Here is a 16,630-nt window from a genome sequence, read left to right as displayed (position 1 = left end):
TATTGAAGACTTAATATGAAAATATAATGTAAACTATCCCATTAATAATTGTATGTTAATTACATGATAAAGTAATATTTTCAATATATTGAGTGAAACAAAATATATTATTAAAATCAATTTTACTTGTTTTACTCTTTGTATTGTACCTGCTAGGAGATGTAACACTGCTCAGGGGACTCGCGTGGTATATCCATTGCCCAGCACTACTACTATACACAATGTGGGATTATATCTATTTTTCTTTCTTATGTTATTAGAGTTTTGGAAACCTATACATTAAAATAAGCACGCATAAAAGCTGACTGCCAAAGTTGAAAGCTTTGAAATAAAATGAGAAGCCTTTTTGTTAACTAATTGTGAGATCCTGGACAAGTCAAGGGGTACCTCTAGTCTTTTGTTTCTAAACGAGAATGAGGGAACAAAGCTCTATAAAGGCCTCTGCAGTTAGATGTGCTATGTAGATTTTAAAATACTCCCTTCTAAGAGAGTCTTCTCATAATTAATCGGCAGACATCTGCCATTTCACTGCATAAGATCAAGTGTTAAGAAGATGCAGTTGCGAGGTGAAGTGACATCCTCTCTAGCCTTTCCCAGTTCACTATGTCACAGACTTCTCCTCTGTGAAGGCAGATGACAATGGACAGATAACATACCACATTCTAGATTTCGGGTGTCCTCCTTTATAGTTCTTGAAAGAGCCCAAGAGTCTACAATGGGGAGCTAAACAGAGACACTGATCACGTCGGTACCAGAAGAAATAGCCTGGTCATAAATGATGCAATATCAACACCGAAACCCAAAAACCATAATTTAGGATACTGTCAAAGATTATAATCAAAAGCAGGTCAAAACACAAGGGTTTATAAGCTTTACAAAAGCTAAGCAAGATTCACAAGTGTTATGAGAATGCAGCATAATCAAATGTCAAAATAACCTGGAGATGTTCTCTCTGAACATATGTGTCCTGATTTATCAATGTCACCCCATTACAATTAATTTAAAAAAAAGAAAAACAAATTTTTAAAAAATAATTAAAAAAAAAAAGATTCCCAAGTGTTGAACAAACTCCAGAGTCTCTAACATTTGAAAACAAAACAACTGTAAAAACTAAAAGTTTAACCTAAATTTCACTGAGTTAAACTTACTCTCAACAGAATCAAATACTATGGATTTTTAAGATAATTTGAGAGTGCTAACAGTGCTAAGTATTCCAAATTAAGTCAAAGGATATCAATAAAAGATTTGTAGATGAACCTTGGCACCGAGCCATGAGTCCCATCTGCAAGTCGCACATTACATATTGCTTGCACGTGATGTGGTTTTCCTTAACCCTTGGAGGGGCACACTGGGATTTCCCCAAAGAGCTCCCAACACTGACGGCTTATCTACCAGTGCCGGTGGATTAATTGGGAATGGCATGCAGGGCTCCTGGGAAAAATAGTTCAGAACCAAACTGCCTGGGGCAATTTAATTTCTCATCTCAAAAAGGCTAATTTTTAAGTTACACTGAAGCTCAAATACACACACAGACTAAACTGTTCTCTCATCTGAAATCAAGAATTATAGAAAGCCAATTAATACAGGACTGTGTTGTGTTAGGTTAGTCAAAAATCCATACATATGCTACTGTTTTTTATTAAATTATACAGTATAGAAACTAACACCCATTTCTCTGAGCCATTGGTTTGAAAGGACAAGTGTACAGGACAATCTATTCTCCTAGTCAATGGCAGGCTTCATTTAGTAAGGTATCATCTATCACAGGTCTACATGAATACCATCATCATGCTTTGTATTATGCTAATCACCATGGTTACTTGTTTAAGCAAAGAATTCTTTTAAAAGGCATGAAATTGCCATTGTTGAATATAGGGCATGAAGAGGAAGAAGAGAAATTGGAAGAGAAAAATATAGCACTTCTCTTTCCCAATATAATGCATACATGTGTACTAAAGAAAACCACTGTGACAGCTCATTGACTAGACGGTCAAGATTACTCAAGCAAAAACTAGTGAAAACTCAGTGAATGAAAACTGGAAACAAAATATTAGAGAAATTAGATATTTTAAAGACCCTGCTATTAATATGAGTATTTAGAGAGAAAAAAACCCTCAAATACAACTGGCTAAAATTTAATTTTAAGATATGCCTAATATAGTAATCTGACATCCAGACGTTCAATATACATTTGTTAAATGAATGAGAACTTAAACATGTACAAATGTTTCAGATCAAAGATAACCGTCTTATTAATCTCAACTAAAACAAATAGAAAACCATTAGCAACTTGATCTCAGGTAACCAGCCTCAAAGGAAGAAATCACATCCATACAAAAAAAAAAAAAACAAAAAAAAACAACCCATCTCTCAAATGGAGAATCCACTCTGTGGGGGCGGAAACAGCTTCCTGGTTAATCGCTTTTATTCTTTCTAAATAGGGAAGAAAAAAAATTGGCAACTCTTCCCAATATTTTAAATAATCTAGCCAGAATAGTATCAATAATAGCTTTAAAAATCAAGGTATTTATACAGTTAACCATTAGTTGTTTTTTTTTATTTCCCTATTAACGTCATTCAAAGAAACAGCATAAAGTAATAACATAATTCTGAAGTTCTCTCTTAGATTTTCTAAAACAAATTTACAAAATGGCATTGGCTTGTTACCAATAATGAGTGCACACATCCACATACGGCGTTATGAAAGGGGAAATATGCATCTCCACCTCAGACAGACACACCAGCTGAGCCATCCCCCAGGACAATTAATAGACTTTTTTTAAAAATGTGAAAATCGTCCACATAAAGAGAAGGGCATATTGAGAAAAATGAAGGGAACAATCCGCTCACCTGACTGTTTTCCTTTATCCACATTGAGTCCACGGAACTGGACACATCATTTATCAAGCATATTGCTGTAAACTCTTCCCCTTCCCTAAGAAGGTAGCTTGCTTTGGACACAGACACAACCGGTACAGCTCTAATGGCTAGAATAAAAAAGAAACGCAGGCCTCAAATAATCTGTGCTATCAGAGCATCGCCCTCTTAATTTACCATTTTTCCTCAAATGCACACACAGCTGATTTGGGCATCTTTCAAGTAAAATATAAAGTGTGGTACTAACTGGTATGTATTACTTGCATATCTCAAGACATCAGCAATTAAATCATGCATCCTTCAAGTAAATTCATTAATATTGAGTGAAAAATACAGGAATGTCTACTCTGAGATTATAATGCTCCAGGACAATGTTATTTGGAAAGAGGCAGAAGCCCTGACATAGTGAAGCAGCTTTAATCTTCCTCTCACACAACCTTGATGGTTTTGTAAAGACCTGACCTACAACTAATTACGGCGGGGTCCTTGGGTTACCACACAGTTCCATTCCTATGACTGATGTAACCCAAATTTTGGTGTAGGTCAAAACACACCCTAGCCTAACACAAATGAAATACCTGCGCTTTTAACAGTCCAAAACGGTGTAGGTAAGCGCAATGGGGGACGCTGACTCCCTTACTCATACACTGCATTACCGTGTAGTCTTCCGCTGCGTGCAAACCAACTAGTTCGCCCGTGTAGTCCAGGAGTATGATGCTAATAGCACAAGCCGAAACACTCATGTCTCCATTTTTTTAAGCTTTTATGGGAATGAGTATTGTACACTTGAAACGTCCTATGTTGAGACTACCATAACCCAAGGATCCCCTGAATATTCTTTTAGCCAAACAGGCTTCTTTCCCATGTGTTGTAAAAATAGTATCTTGCTCATTTCTAAAAACCCCAGGTCTTAAATCATCAAAATTTCCTTAATTCCAGTGCGCATATTTCTTCAAAAGCCTTTTAAAACTATTTAATAGCTGAATGCCAACCGGTGTTGAATAAGATGTTCTGTGAGATGCAAAATCTAGACATATTCCTGCTACCAAAATATTTTTCAGAATGCCACAATAGTGGTAAGGTCCACAGTCAGTTGGTACCTTCCTCCTTGGATTATGAATAGTCTGAGAATGCATTAAAATTAAATAACTGAAGAGCTGAAGGGAAAGTAAACTCATATATATCAATAACAAATCAAGGAGTGAATAATTTGTATGCTAATCTTTTCAAACAGTGTAACTAGAGCTTCCCAATGGATTTCTCTTGGAAGGAACGCTTCATGCATTTATGAAACTCTGTCCTAACGTCAATAGGTTTAATGGCTGTCCCCAGTCCAGTCTAAATTTCAATCTACGGTAGACACATCCAGCGGAAGGTAGTCATGCACTGGTCGTATGGGGTATGGACCAGGAGATACAGAATTCACAAGCAGCTGACATTATTTTGAAGATGAGGACATTGAAGAGCCAGCTGCTTGACTGGCTATGCTAAGACGGACCACTAAGAAGAGAGAATTCTTCTGTGGGCCAACAGATGCTCCAAGTCCCAGAGGAAAGTCCTCAAGGCACATACCTGCCCGCACTTTCAGGGTGAACTTCTTGGACAGCACCGACGCGCCGTCCTTGTCCGCAGAGCAGTGCAGGCAGAGCTTGTGGTACTCGCGCTTCACGTTCCTGATGGTGATGCCGGCCTTGGGGTCGGCAACGGTCGTCAGGTCCTTGGGAAGGGGTTTCCCCTCGCACCCCGTCAGGGAGTAATTGGTCACTTCTGGGTCAGTCAGAGGACAGCGGACCAGTGTATCATTGCCTTCTTTCCCGTACAAGGGAAGGACCACAAGGAAAAGCTTTGCAGGATCTGTAGCAAATCAAAAATGAGCAGTTTGAATGGCTGGCCACAGACACTGAAGACACTTTTAAAAGAAAATGCTAGCTTTCATGACAGCAATTCCCAGTGGATCAAATGGCTGATGACTCTTTTCTTTGCAGGAAAAGTGCAATTTTTCCAAGTAATACTAACAAATAAGCGTTAATGTTTATTAAACTGTTCCCATGTGTCGGGCACTAAGCTTGGACCATTGCATACTTTATATACTTTATTTAATTCTCAAATACCCCTGGTATGATAAGAACTACTGTTCTTCCCATTCTAGAGAGGAAGAAACTGAAGTCTCAAAAAAGCAAGACTCCCCTAAAATGTCACGGCGCAGAAATGGTTAGGCAGAAATCAAACCCAGCTCTGACTGGCACCAAAATCTGTGCACTCAAAACTGAGACTATTTTATGATAACCACCACTCTTTTTCTGCAACAGGTAATACTTCAAGGAGCATGGGCCAAGAATAAGCTGTCTGGTGACATCTACTAGGGTCAGGCAAAGGTGCTCTTGCTCTCACCTCTCCGGGTGGGCCCTTGCCGGCGGCCCAGGCTCCAGGGTCTTTCAGCTCCTGAAGAGAATCTAGAACACTCTAGCAGGCCACCCAGTACAAATACACATGTGGGCCTCACTCCATTCAAATTCCTTAAAAGTTACGTTTAACTATAACTTCTGGGAATCAAATAATTTCAGATGCACAAGGGGATTTGGGGAACTTCAGGAATTCCATGGCAAATACGGTACTCTATCATCGAACCAGAACCCTTGTGAGTGACAGGGGGTACGATTCATAGTGACGCCACGAGGGCAGACGTGGTCTGGGAAAGCCTCAGGCAGACTGGGGCCCCATATCAGCAGACAAACCTCATTCTGCATGCACAATACGCCGCCGCCCTTTACTGTGTTCAGATAATACAGATACGTGGTTGGGCCAACAGATGACATTTAATTTAATTGTTTTATAGCTATCCTTTCCATCTGGAAATTAGAATGTGCCACAAAAATCAATATAATTTAAATATACTCCTTGCCATTTAATTTTGACCCGTTTTATAAGTTTTCCAAAATGAATTATGTCACTCCCAGCCTTACATTTATTCTGTGAATAAACTCCTGCATGATGGGTGAACATGGGTCCGAGGCCAGAGTGGGTTATTTTCCCATCTACTCTCTCAGTGGCTGCAGTCTAACCTCTGCAACAATACCTTGAGTTCCTTCATTGCTGCAAACCTGGGTTCTGTATCAGTAATAACGAAGTATAGTTCTAAGTGATTGAGGATGACTTTCCTTATAAAGAAAACGTGTGAGTTCTGTGAGACTGACTTAACTAATTCAGCAGTTTTCCACATTTCATCAGTTGTCCAGCCCATCCTACCAATAAGCAGAATGCTATTTATCACCACGTGGAAAAGACAGAGTACCTGTCACAGCACAGCACACGGGCTGTTGGCTCAACGGTTAAGGAACCACACCCAGAGGCCGAGCTGTGGCCTCTTGCTGTGTCTTTCTCTTCAGCTCCCCAACTAGGGAAAAACAGGACATCAGTGAAGAAGAGGCAGAGTCAATTTCACAGCTGCCCTTCTCGCCAACTCGGGCTTAACCTTCTGAACCCTGCAAAAGCTAGAATGTGCACAATTCTGTTACCTTAATAACAACTAAGCAAAGGAGACAGGGCAGGTGATCTTATCAAATGTTGCAGGGAGGAACTGAGACTCTTGAGGATGCTCAGGTCTACAATTTGGGATAAATTTATTCATTACTCTTCCACAATACCTTGGACGAGGCCCCCTTCTCAGGCTTGTTTCAATGACAGCCCCAGTCCAGGTACAAGCCGAGGACTAGATGCGGGCCCTGAGCTTCTCTTTCTGACTCGGCTGTGTCTCTTAAGCTTCCAGCTCTTATATTAACAAAAAGGTACTCCTCTTCCACCCCCACCCCCAACATAATTCCTCCAGACAAAGATATTAAAAGCACAAACATAGATGAATCACTGAATCCATCACAGGAAATGAGTTACAGAAATCCAACTATCACATTTTTCTTTTGTGTCTAAGAGGTCACAAACATTTTAAATGAATCAACTGACAACTATTAAGAAGCTAGGAAGGACAAGGGGTGCTTTGCTGACTGAGTTATTTTTCTGAGTTTACTCCCTAAAAGTGGGTCAGTTCTTTTGAAGTGCTGGTCTGTGTAGGCCTTTGGAGGCCTTTAGTTCCCTGAAGCGTTTTTTACTAAGTGGGAGTATCTGAGATGGCAAGGTATTAGAATGCAACCTTCCCAAAGGGCCTCATTTATTCTCAGGGTTTACCCAGAGCCCCAGGACGAATGGGCTAACCATATTGTAATCTCATTAGGGAGAGTGTCACAGCCTTGCAGACCTTCAAGCTGGAATCATGCCCAAAGCCACTATGTATCAAAAGAGGGAGAAACTAACAAAGAAAAATTTGTTTTAGGCTTTCTAGACCCAGCCAGTACTACTCTGGCCATAGCTTAGTCATCCATAATTAAGAACAGGATATTAAGTTCTCTGAAGCACAGCATCAAAGAAAGCTGGACACTTACCTCTCACAAACACATAAATGGAACTGCTGAGGCCACCCTCATTGGTGCACGTATAATTGCCTGTATTGGTGGCCTCCGCTTTCTCTGTGATCCATTCATTGTGCCTTTTCTCACTCTCTAGACCCAGGGTCTTGAAAGTCCATTTGACAAATCCTGGATCAGAGCATAACAGCCTAATCTCGTCGCCAGCACTGACTATTAACTCTGGTTTTGCTGGATGGATGGATGGTGGAGACAGCTCCCCTGGACTCACAGATGGTTGAGCAGAGCCTGCCAAGAAAAATGAGAATCGTGTTGAGTCTGATCTTTTTCCTTGGCGAAATAAAGCATCTCTTCCAATATTGATTTCCATCTTCTGTGTACTCTACAATAAAAATAGGACAACGCTGCTCTGCTATTTATAGTCAGAAAGAGTTCTGTTTAAAGTCCCTTAAGTTCATCTAGAAAATTAAGTTATTTTCTGCAATTAATCCTGAGGGTCACACTTGGTGTGCAAGCCAAGACTTGCTGGATGTCCGGGCCTTCTCTAGGTTAAACTTACAGTGGGGTCAAAATTCCTTTCCGAACACGGGCCATTGCGATAATACTAACATGCTGACGCCCGGAGTAAAAACAACAAAATCTCACACTATAAAAACAAAAACTATTGGCCTGTCACTCTTTTGGCAAAATGCATAGGATGATGACATAGCTTGGGTTTTTCTTAAAAGCTTTTTTAATTCAGTGATTTCTATGAAGTCCTCCTTCTATGGCGATACTCATCAAAAGGAGTATTCTTTATGAGTTTCAGACAATAAGGCAGAAAATAAAAATCAAGATCAGACCACGAGGTATTTCATGGCAAATGATGGCTTGCAGTCTGATCCACCTAATACCTGGATAGGTTTCCTATGGTAGGAAAGTAGTTTAAAGATGGAAACTTCAGGCCCTGGCTGGTTGGCTCAGCGGTAGAGTGTTGGCCTGGCGTGCGGGGGACCCGGGTTCGATTCCCGGCCAGGGCACATAGGAGAAGCTCCCATCTGCTTCTCCACCCCCCCCCCCCTCCCGCAGCCAAGGCTCCATTGGAGCAAAGATGGCCTGGGCGCTGGGGATGGCTCCTTGGCCTCTGCCCCAGGTGCTAGAGGGCTCTGGCAGAGTGACGCCCCGGAGGGGCAGAGCGTCACCCCTGGTGGGCGTGCCGGGTGGATCCCGTTCGGGCGCATGCAGGAATCTGTCTGTCTCTCCCCGTTTCCAGCTTCAGAAAAAAAAAAAAAAAAGATGGAAACTTCAGACTGTGAATATAAAAACTTGAGCTTTGGAAAATTCACAGCAGCCAATGCACTCATTCATTCATGCATCTGGGGCATAAAAGCAAACATCTGTTCATTAATTATGACTGTATGATTTGCAGAAGCGTTGTCCCAGGTGCTGGAAGAAAGTCCATGGAACTGTGACATGTAGTCTCTATGTGTAAGCCTCACTCCAAAGCTTCAACACACTGCTCAAGTGTCAGAGTAATTGACACATAGCTACAAGACATAGGTTTGGACTGAAGAAAAAATTAAGAGATGTGCTGCTGGCCTTTGATGATATCAAGAAGAGGCGGATGAGAACACAGCTTGAGAAAAGGGTTGGTTTCCGTAGAGCCATACAAAGACCAGCCTGGATGGAAATGGGGTTCCCCATGGACATCACGTGAGGTTTAAGACTGAGCAGGCTAAGTGGGAGGGAGCCTGATCATCCAGCCCGGAATACCTCTGGTATAGATCCGTCCACAGAGACCACGTAGAGTCACCACCGGTCTCCCAGTAGACAAATGACATGCAGACTGAGATACCAGAGATCAGCTAGATTCAGGGAGATCAGTAAAAAGCTCTGGTCCTCGGGGAGGCAAAGCAGTAAGTACCTACATATAAGGATTTGGGAGTAAAGAGGAAGATAAAATATACTGTCAGTGGAAAAACAGATGAATAATTATAGGTTATAGTACAGTGAAAAATACAAAAGGTTGAGTCCTGGATGACCAGGATGACGGAGAAAAGAAAAAGTCCCCGGAGTGAGGTGGGCTGGTGCAAGAGGAAAATAAAACTCTAAGGAGATGGGGGGGGGGGGCTTTCAATCCCTTCTGTAGGTTCACAGAGAAAATGCCTCATGTGCAGAGTGTATGTACCCCCTCTACACACATACAGCGCTGGAGACAAGAACGGACCAGAGTTATGAATAAGGAGTAAAAGTCACCCAAGCCAGGTAGAGAGGGGACTGGTGGGAGGCAAAGGCAGCGAGAAGATGCCATACCAAGAAAGTCAGCAAGGTCAGGGTGGCTGGGGCAGGGAGATGGGGCCACACAGGGGCTGGGGCAGGAGAGGCAAGGGACCTGCTCCCAGGTGCTACCTGGGCGGTAGATGGATGGACTTCTCGCTTACGTTCTGAACTTCATTCAGATGGTGGAGGTAGAGCAATCATGTGTGAAGTGAAAAGACTGGGATCAGAAAATCAAGAGAAAGAGTCTGCTGAAATAAGAGAAGCACACTGAGTATACATCTTGGACGGCTCTTCCAGCTAAGAAGGTACAGGAAAATGTCAAGAGAGACAAAAAGAAAAAAAAGACCACCAGAATGAAAGGGGAAAAGCTAAAGACACAAAGAAGGCAACGACAGTTCAGAGGTTTCAAGGGGAAGGGGGGTGGGTTCTAGGGCAGATGCCGCTCAAGATCGAAGGAAACGAACAGGAACAGCCGTCCCCAAAGCTGGTTAGAAAGAGACACAGGAAAGCCAAGAGTACAATTTCAGTTGAGTGGGATTTTCTGTTTGCTCCAAGGTTAAAGGCTGCAAGCACAACCCTCTCCTTGGAGAGCTATAGCAAGAGAAGGCAAAGAAACAGATCTTTTGTCGACGGTTAGACCTGAAAGAAAACCAAAGACCCGTTGACATCTGAAGATAAAAGGGAGAATCCGTGGAGAGAGACGGACTGAATATGCTCTAAGAGGCCAATGTCATCCCCTGCAGGTGTGTACACATGACTAGTCTCAATTCCAGTTTGTCATCCAGATTTCATGCAGGTGCTCTGCAACCTGGCATAATCAATTGCATCTCCATGATGTCATGCAATATACACCCCAGCTCAGAAGACACTCAGCAGCCTTGATTCGTAGAAGATAACAGTAAGGTCAATTATAATCATCAAGTGTTACTAATCACCAATAACATGAGAAGTGCTATAGATGAGATTATCTGTGCCCAGTAGGCTCAGCGTCTAAATGAACAGCCAGGATATGGAAATGAAGTGGTTGGGTTTATTTTCAGTCATACAGAGTATTAAAATAATGAAAACGAGGACAGCAATAAATAGAGACGCTATTATCTCAATTATGTATCCTCTTTAAAATGGCAGTAGTTCCAAGTAGTGATGTTGACAGGAAATTCAATCCAAAAATTCTTAAAGAATCGGTATCGCAAGCAAAGAACGTCAATCAATTCAATTTTCTCATGACTGGATCTTAAGGACACATGGAGATGTTGCAATCCAGGCAAATAAATGTTTCTAACTTCTGGAAACCTACCATGCCAATGTAGGCAAGGCCTGGCTGTGTGACCTAAGGCCACTCAACCTCTTTCTGTCCAAGTTTCCACATCTGAAAAATGATGATAAAAAAAAACTTCCATCTCATGGGAGTCCTTATGAGAGTCAAATGCAATAAATACGTGCAGGGAGCTTAACAGAGGACTGAGCGGTTTTTAATAAATGCTGGCTCTTATAGAAAAGCAGGAGGCATACTAGGTAAGAGCTTGGCTCTTGAATGAAGACTGTCTAGATCAGCATCCTGCTCTGCCACTTCCTGAGTAGGCGATCCTTAGGCAAGCTACTCCTCAATTCTGCCTCAGTTTCCTCATCCGAAAAGTAGGGGCAATCATAGCACCTATTTTCATAAGACTGTTATGTAAAGCACTCAGAACTGTGCTTGGACACATAGAAAACATAATATTTAATACAATTATTCTAAAAACAGAACCTCTTAACACTCCTCCAATCCGTCCTGACTGTGCATGGTTCTGTTCTTTCCCAAATGGATTCCTGCCTGACTCCTCCTTTCCTTGGGAGCAACTCCTTCCTTCAAACTCTCCACCATACATCCTTTCGAATCCTCTCCTAGAAGGTCTCCATGCCTCCAGCCTCTGTCCACCCACCCCAACTTATCCTACTTCATAACCTCACCCCCAGTCTCAAAAACTCTAAGAGAGACAGCAGCTAACACTGACCTCAGGTATAACTTACAAAGCACTTTCAGGGGGTTCATCTCTCTCTGTTCCCCCTGGAGCCAACCTGCCTCTCCGACAAGAGAGGCTGGCTGCCTAAGGATCCCGCAGACAATCTCACTCCCTGACACGCTCATTTTTCTGCCCGTGCCCCAGGCAGCAGCTCCCCTCCCTGTCGTGTGGGAAGCCCTGTCACGGAGGTTGTTCACTCACCACTCCAGGTCATGACTGCCTGTCCTCACTAAGTCCTACCAACATGTCCAGCCTATCAACCACATGGTTCACACTGAGGCAGTCCCCTTCCTGTCGTGTGGGAAGCCCCGTCATCAGGGAGGTTGTTCACTCACCACTCTAGGTCATGACTGCCTGTCCTCACTAAGTCCTACCAACATGTCCAGCCTATCAACCACATGGTTCACACTGAGGCAGTAGTGGTTTCCACTTACAGCTGACCTTCCTACCCACTACTCCAAGGTCTTAAAGCCCTCAGAGTAAGACTTATAAAGTGTAATCTCCCCCCTGGCATAGTCATAAAAACACTCCCTGCAACCCCTGAACATATTTAAAAGATGAAAGAGAGGCGGGGTTCCTAAACACCCAGCCCCTATAACAGCTGTCAAGGGTCCACTGACCTGTCCCCAAAAGAGGACAGATGTCAATTCTGCTTCCTCATTAAGAAAAGGGACTGGCTGAATTCACCCACTAAACTAAGATGGATACCTACAATAAATGAGCCTTCAAATTTGAGATCACTAGTTTATGCTTTACTACTAAGATTTTAAAAAATAAATTTTAAAAATCATTACCACTGGGAGCATTCAAGATGGTATTTTCTAAATTATTTATAAGTTCAACTCTCGAACTCACACTATTAAAATAAAACATATTCGAGAAGGACTGTATTATTTATTCTTTTTTCCCATACTACTTTGAATGTCGTTATAATGTTCTCACAATAAAAAAAAATTATGGAGATTCATGTTAAAAGGTGTGTGTGTGTACATATATACCTACCTTTCTACCTTTATTATATTTAAAATTCAGTATCAATAAGGTATTCCAGATGAGTTCTGAAATTACACATTTTGAAACATGTCTAGTACAGTTAAGTTCTTAACAGATGTTTGTTGAATTGGGTTTTACTTCCATCCAGACTCTCTGCATTAGAAAGTGTACTTCCCACCTGACCAGGCAGTGGCACAGTGGATAGAGTATCGGCCTGGAATGCAGAGGACCCAGGTTCGAATCCCTAAGGTTGCTGGTTTGAGCATGGGATCATAGATATGACCCCAAGGTCGCTGGCTTGAGCAAGGGGGTCACTCACTTTGCTGGAGCCCCCCAGTCAAGGCACATATGAGAAAGCAATCAATGAACAACTAAGGTGTTGCAACAAAGAATTGATGCTTCTCATCTCTCTCCTTGTCTGCCTGTCTGTTCCTATCTATCCCTCTCTCTGTTTCTCTTGCTAAAAAAAAAAAAAAAAAAAAAAAAAAAAAAAGTACTTTCCTAATTATGTTTGCCTAAATCTAATGTTAAAAGTGTTTAAAAGTATTTTCTGTTCCCTAAACACAGGTTAATTAATGAGCAAAAATAAAAACAAACAGACCCCACCATTTTGGGGATCCACTACTCTAGTCAACGATGGCTCAGAGTTAGGAACTCCAGGAACTATTCAGCAAACATTTATTCAGAAACCTGCTAACTGCTGAACCTAGCAGACAGGCCTTGTAATCAAAGAGCAAAAATAAGGGAGGAAGGGGCACATGTGAACAGTCAACAATGTAAGATTTTAACAAGGTATCAATACATATGCCAACATACCTCCAGATGCTTTTTTACGAGTATAAAATTCAACCATACCCAAAGAATGGAAAGCAGGAACACACACAAACATTTTTGCACACTCATGTTTATAGCAGCATTATTCACAATAGTCAGAAGGTAGAAACAACCCAAGTGTCTGTCCACTGACAGATGAATGGATAAATTAAACAAGGTATATCCACACACCAAAATATTATTCAGCCATAAAAAGGAATTAAATTCTGACATATGCTACACATGGATAAACTTTGAAAACATTATGCTAAGTGAAATAAGCCAGACACACAAGGACAAATATTGTATGATTCCACATATATAAAATACCCAGAATAGGCAAATTCACAGAAACAGACTACTGTCAATTAAATGTGAGTAAAACATTAAGGATTGTGGGAGGGCCTCCAATTTACAAACATGGAATTCTGCATTCCGACTGCTTCACAAGCACTACAGTTATGGAAACTGAAATTAGAAATTGCAGACCGTGCATTCTGGGTGTGGTGCCTGGTGCAGACAGCAGCTCGGAACTCCCCTGAGAAGGCTCATCAGTCAACCCAAACTCCAAGTCAACCCAAACTCAAAGAAAAGGTTTTGCTTCTCCATCAAAAAATAAATAAATAAATAAATGCAGCCATCTGTCTTTTCTTATGTGGAAATAAAATATTCAAGGTCTACCTGTGTTTTTTTTTGTGATCTGTCGATTAAAAAACCAATTGAGAGTCCAGACTGGGCTTCTAAATGTAGAAGGTTCTCAGACCTGTGGAAGTGGGTGTGACCTGCTTGAGCACGCGCGCGCGCCCGGATCACCCTCAGTAGTGGCTGGACCATGTCAACCGTTCCTGCCGGCCAGTCTCAACAACTCCCCTAAGGTCTTCACCCTTTCCACAAATGTCTAAAGCTGCAAAGACTGATTTACAGCTGAGGTTAAAAGTAAGGAAGTCATCGCAAAACCTTTTGTCCTCTGGACACAAATATAAGGAATCAAGTAAAATAATGGTGGGAAGGAAAACCCCTGGAGAGAGGCCTCCTCCAGTTTAGGGGAAGTAGGGCAGGAACTGTGGCCACAGCAGCGCTGAAAACTCCTCTGCAGTTCAACTACCCTTTGGTTCGTGTACTGTTTAACCACAATTTGTAATAAAAAAAAAAGCTAATGATTTGTATATCCTAGTGTTTCTGACATACTTTTCTATCCCCATAGGAACAAACTCGATAAAAAGCAAGATGGAAGGATCCTAGTAATTGCCCACAACACCCATGAGGCTTTGAAACAAGGAGATGATACTGGAAATAGAATAAAGCTGGGGGAGGGGGATTATGAGCTCAAGTCCTAAAAAAAAAACGCTCTTGTCCAGTGGCAGGGAGACTAAATCCACTCTATCACACACACACACACACCGAAAGAAGCCATGCAAGAGAGAACCCTGAAATAGTCCCCTTTCCACGGCGCTGAGGCCGAGCACCGTAACCAGTCAAGTCCGCGGTTTCAGCACGCGTCTACTGTGGTAGTGCACTAACTAGACGCTGACGGGAAACTCAGCTTTGCGTAGGGGGTAAATCCAATGCAAATGAAATAAAAATATTGAAAGGTGACGAAAATGTCCCCAGGACTCAAAGGACTCAGCCAGTATACTCTGCCTGAAAGGACCATAATGAGACAGGGGGAGCTGCCGTGAAAGATGAGCCGGGAAGATTTTGTGTGTTTGCATGTGTGCCATTTGCATGTGTAATCAAGGAAGGGAGAGGCACAGGCAAAGTTCTCTGAGTGAGCTGGTGTCCAGGGATTCAGGAAAAGTTCATACTATAAGGACCTCCCCCGCCCCACCCCTAAAATGTGAGCTCTCAGAATGCAAAGCAAAGTCTCTCTTCATCTCAAGCCTCAAAGCCTCGCAGGCACCAGGAATACGGAATGTGCTCAGCAAGAGCACGGGAAGGAGTGACTGCATATGGGGAACGCCGGGACAGGATAGGCCATCACCCCACGGAGCATGCTTCTCTGATCTCCGGTATTTTTAACTCGCGTGCTTGAAGGTCAATTTCACCAGGTGACAAATAATTTTAAACATTCTTTTATATTATATAGCATAAAATAAAAAGTAAAATCAAATGCATTTTCCAGGGGAAAAAAAACCATGAGCTATTAAAGAACTTGAATATATATATCTTAGAACTACATATGCCCAAACATACCACCCAAATCCCAACTAGCTCCAACCTTGAAAAGCGCCTCCTTGGACAAGGTTGAGAATAGTCCTAAATGAACCACATGAACCTGGATTCATAATTCTGTTATTTCCAGAGAACTCTGGGTATGGGAGAGTTCAGATGTATCTTTAACCTTGCAATACAGAGATTAAAGTACTTATCTGGGAAGAACTCATTATTAAAATCTACTCAAGATTTAGACATGAAGCAAATAATAAGTAATTGACATTATTTCCTCACTGTATTTTAATTTTGTCTTCCACCGCAACACTCCCATGTTGGGGCCTGAAAAAAACAATCCCTCAGTACAATGCAAACTTGTATTTAGCCTTTAAAAAGGGAAGAAATAGACTATCTGCATACCAGGTTTGGAAAGTGCATTAGGTGCAAGATATTTAGTGATTATACAGAACGTTTCAATATTTGAGACAGTTTCCGGTTTCAAGCAATAGCAGCAATATACCATTGTAAAATGATCCGCCTTTTGAAAGTTGATTTTAAAAAAATCACAGTAACAAAGATTTCACTGCAGAACAATACTTGAAAAATCAGCTCCTTAAGCACATTTCAATGCTGGTCTAAAGTTATGAACTAACTGACAGAAGGGAAGCAAAAGACAGAAATAAAAGCTGGAGCATTAGTCATTAGCGGCAAAGAGAGACGGCTCAGTAACAAAGCAAGTGCTTTTGAAACATGTCTTCATTGACAGAACGGTAACTGACCTCCTACCATTTGGCCTGGGTGGAGCTGGGGCCCCCAGCCTCGTGGGAAAGAAAGTCACATAGATAATTACCACACAACCAAAGCAAGCACAGGCAAAAAGGGAAACGTAGGTGGAAGGCAAGAAGAGGGGTCAGAAAGGATTCCACAGCTCAAATTAGAAAATGTGTATGCAAAGCCTGACCTGTGGTGGCGCATGGACAGAATGTTGACCTGGAATACTTACATCACCAATTCGGAAACACACGGGAGTTGATGCTTCCTGCACCTCCCCCCTTTCACTCTCTCTCTCCCCTCTAAAATAAATGAATGGATGGATAGATGGATGGATGGATGGATGGA

At 41.9% G+C, this 16,630-nt stretch overlaps 1 protein-coding gene across 4 annotated transcripts in view; it reads right to left on the bottom strand.

The window, feature by feature from the left end:
* KIT (KIT proto-oncogene, receptor tyrosine kinase) overlaps positions 1-16,630 on the bottom strand; it is an 82,061-nt gene that overhangs the window by 39,247 nt on the left and 26,184 nt on the right. For all 4 annotated transcript variants that reach the window (XM_066386156.1, XM_066386157.1, XM_066386159.1 and 1 more), the window contains exons 2-4: positions 7,311-7,580; positions 4,450-4,731; positions 2,851-2,987 (exon numbers count right to left, since the gene is read on the bottom strand). In XM_066386156.1, the coding sequence (XP_066242253.1) occupies positions 2,851-2,987; positions 4,450-4,731; positions 7,311-7,580 (689 nt within the window). The remainder of the gene's footprint in view (positions 1-2,850; positions 2,988-4,449; positions 4,732-7,310; positions 7,581-16,630) is intronic.

The sequence above is a fragment of the Saccopteryx leptura genome, chromosome 5 (assembly GCF_036850995.1).
Source record: "Saccopteryx leptura isolate mSacLep1 chromosome 5, mSacLep1_pri_phased_curated, whole genome shotgun sequence".
NCBI lineage: Eukaryota > Metazoa > Chordata > Mammalia > Chiroptera > Emballonuridae > Saccopteryx > Saccopteryx leptura.
Note: the sequence above shows the minus strand (reverse complement) of the source record. Positions and strands in the feature narration are given on the sequence as shown.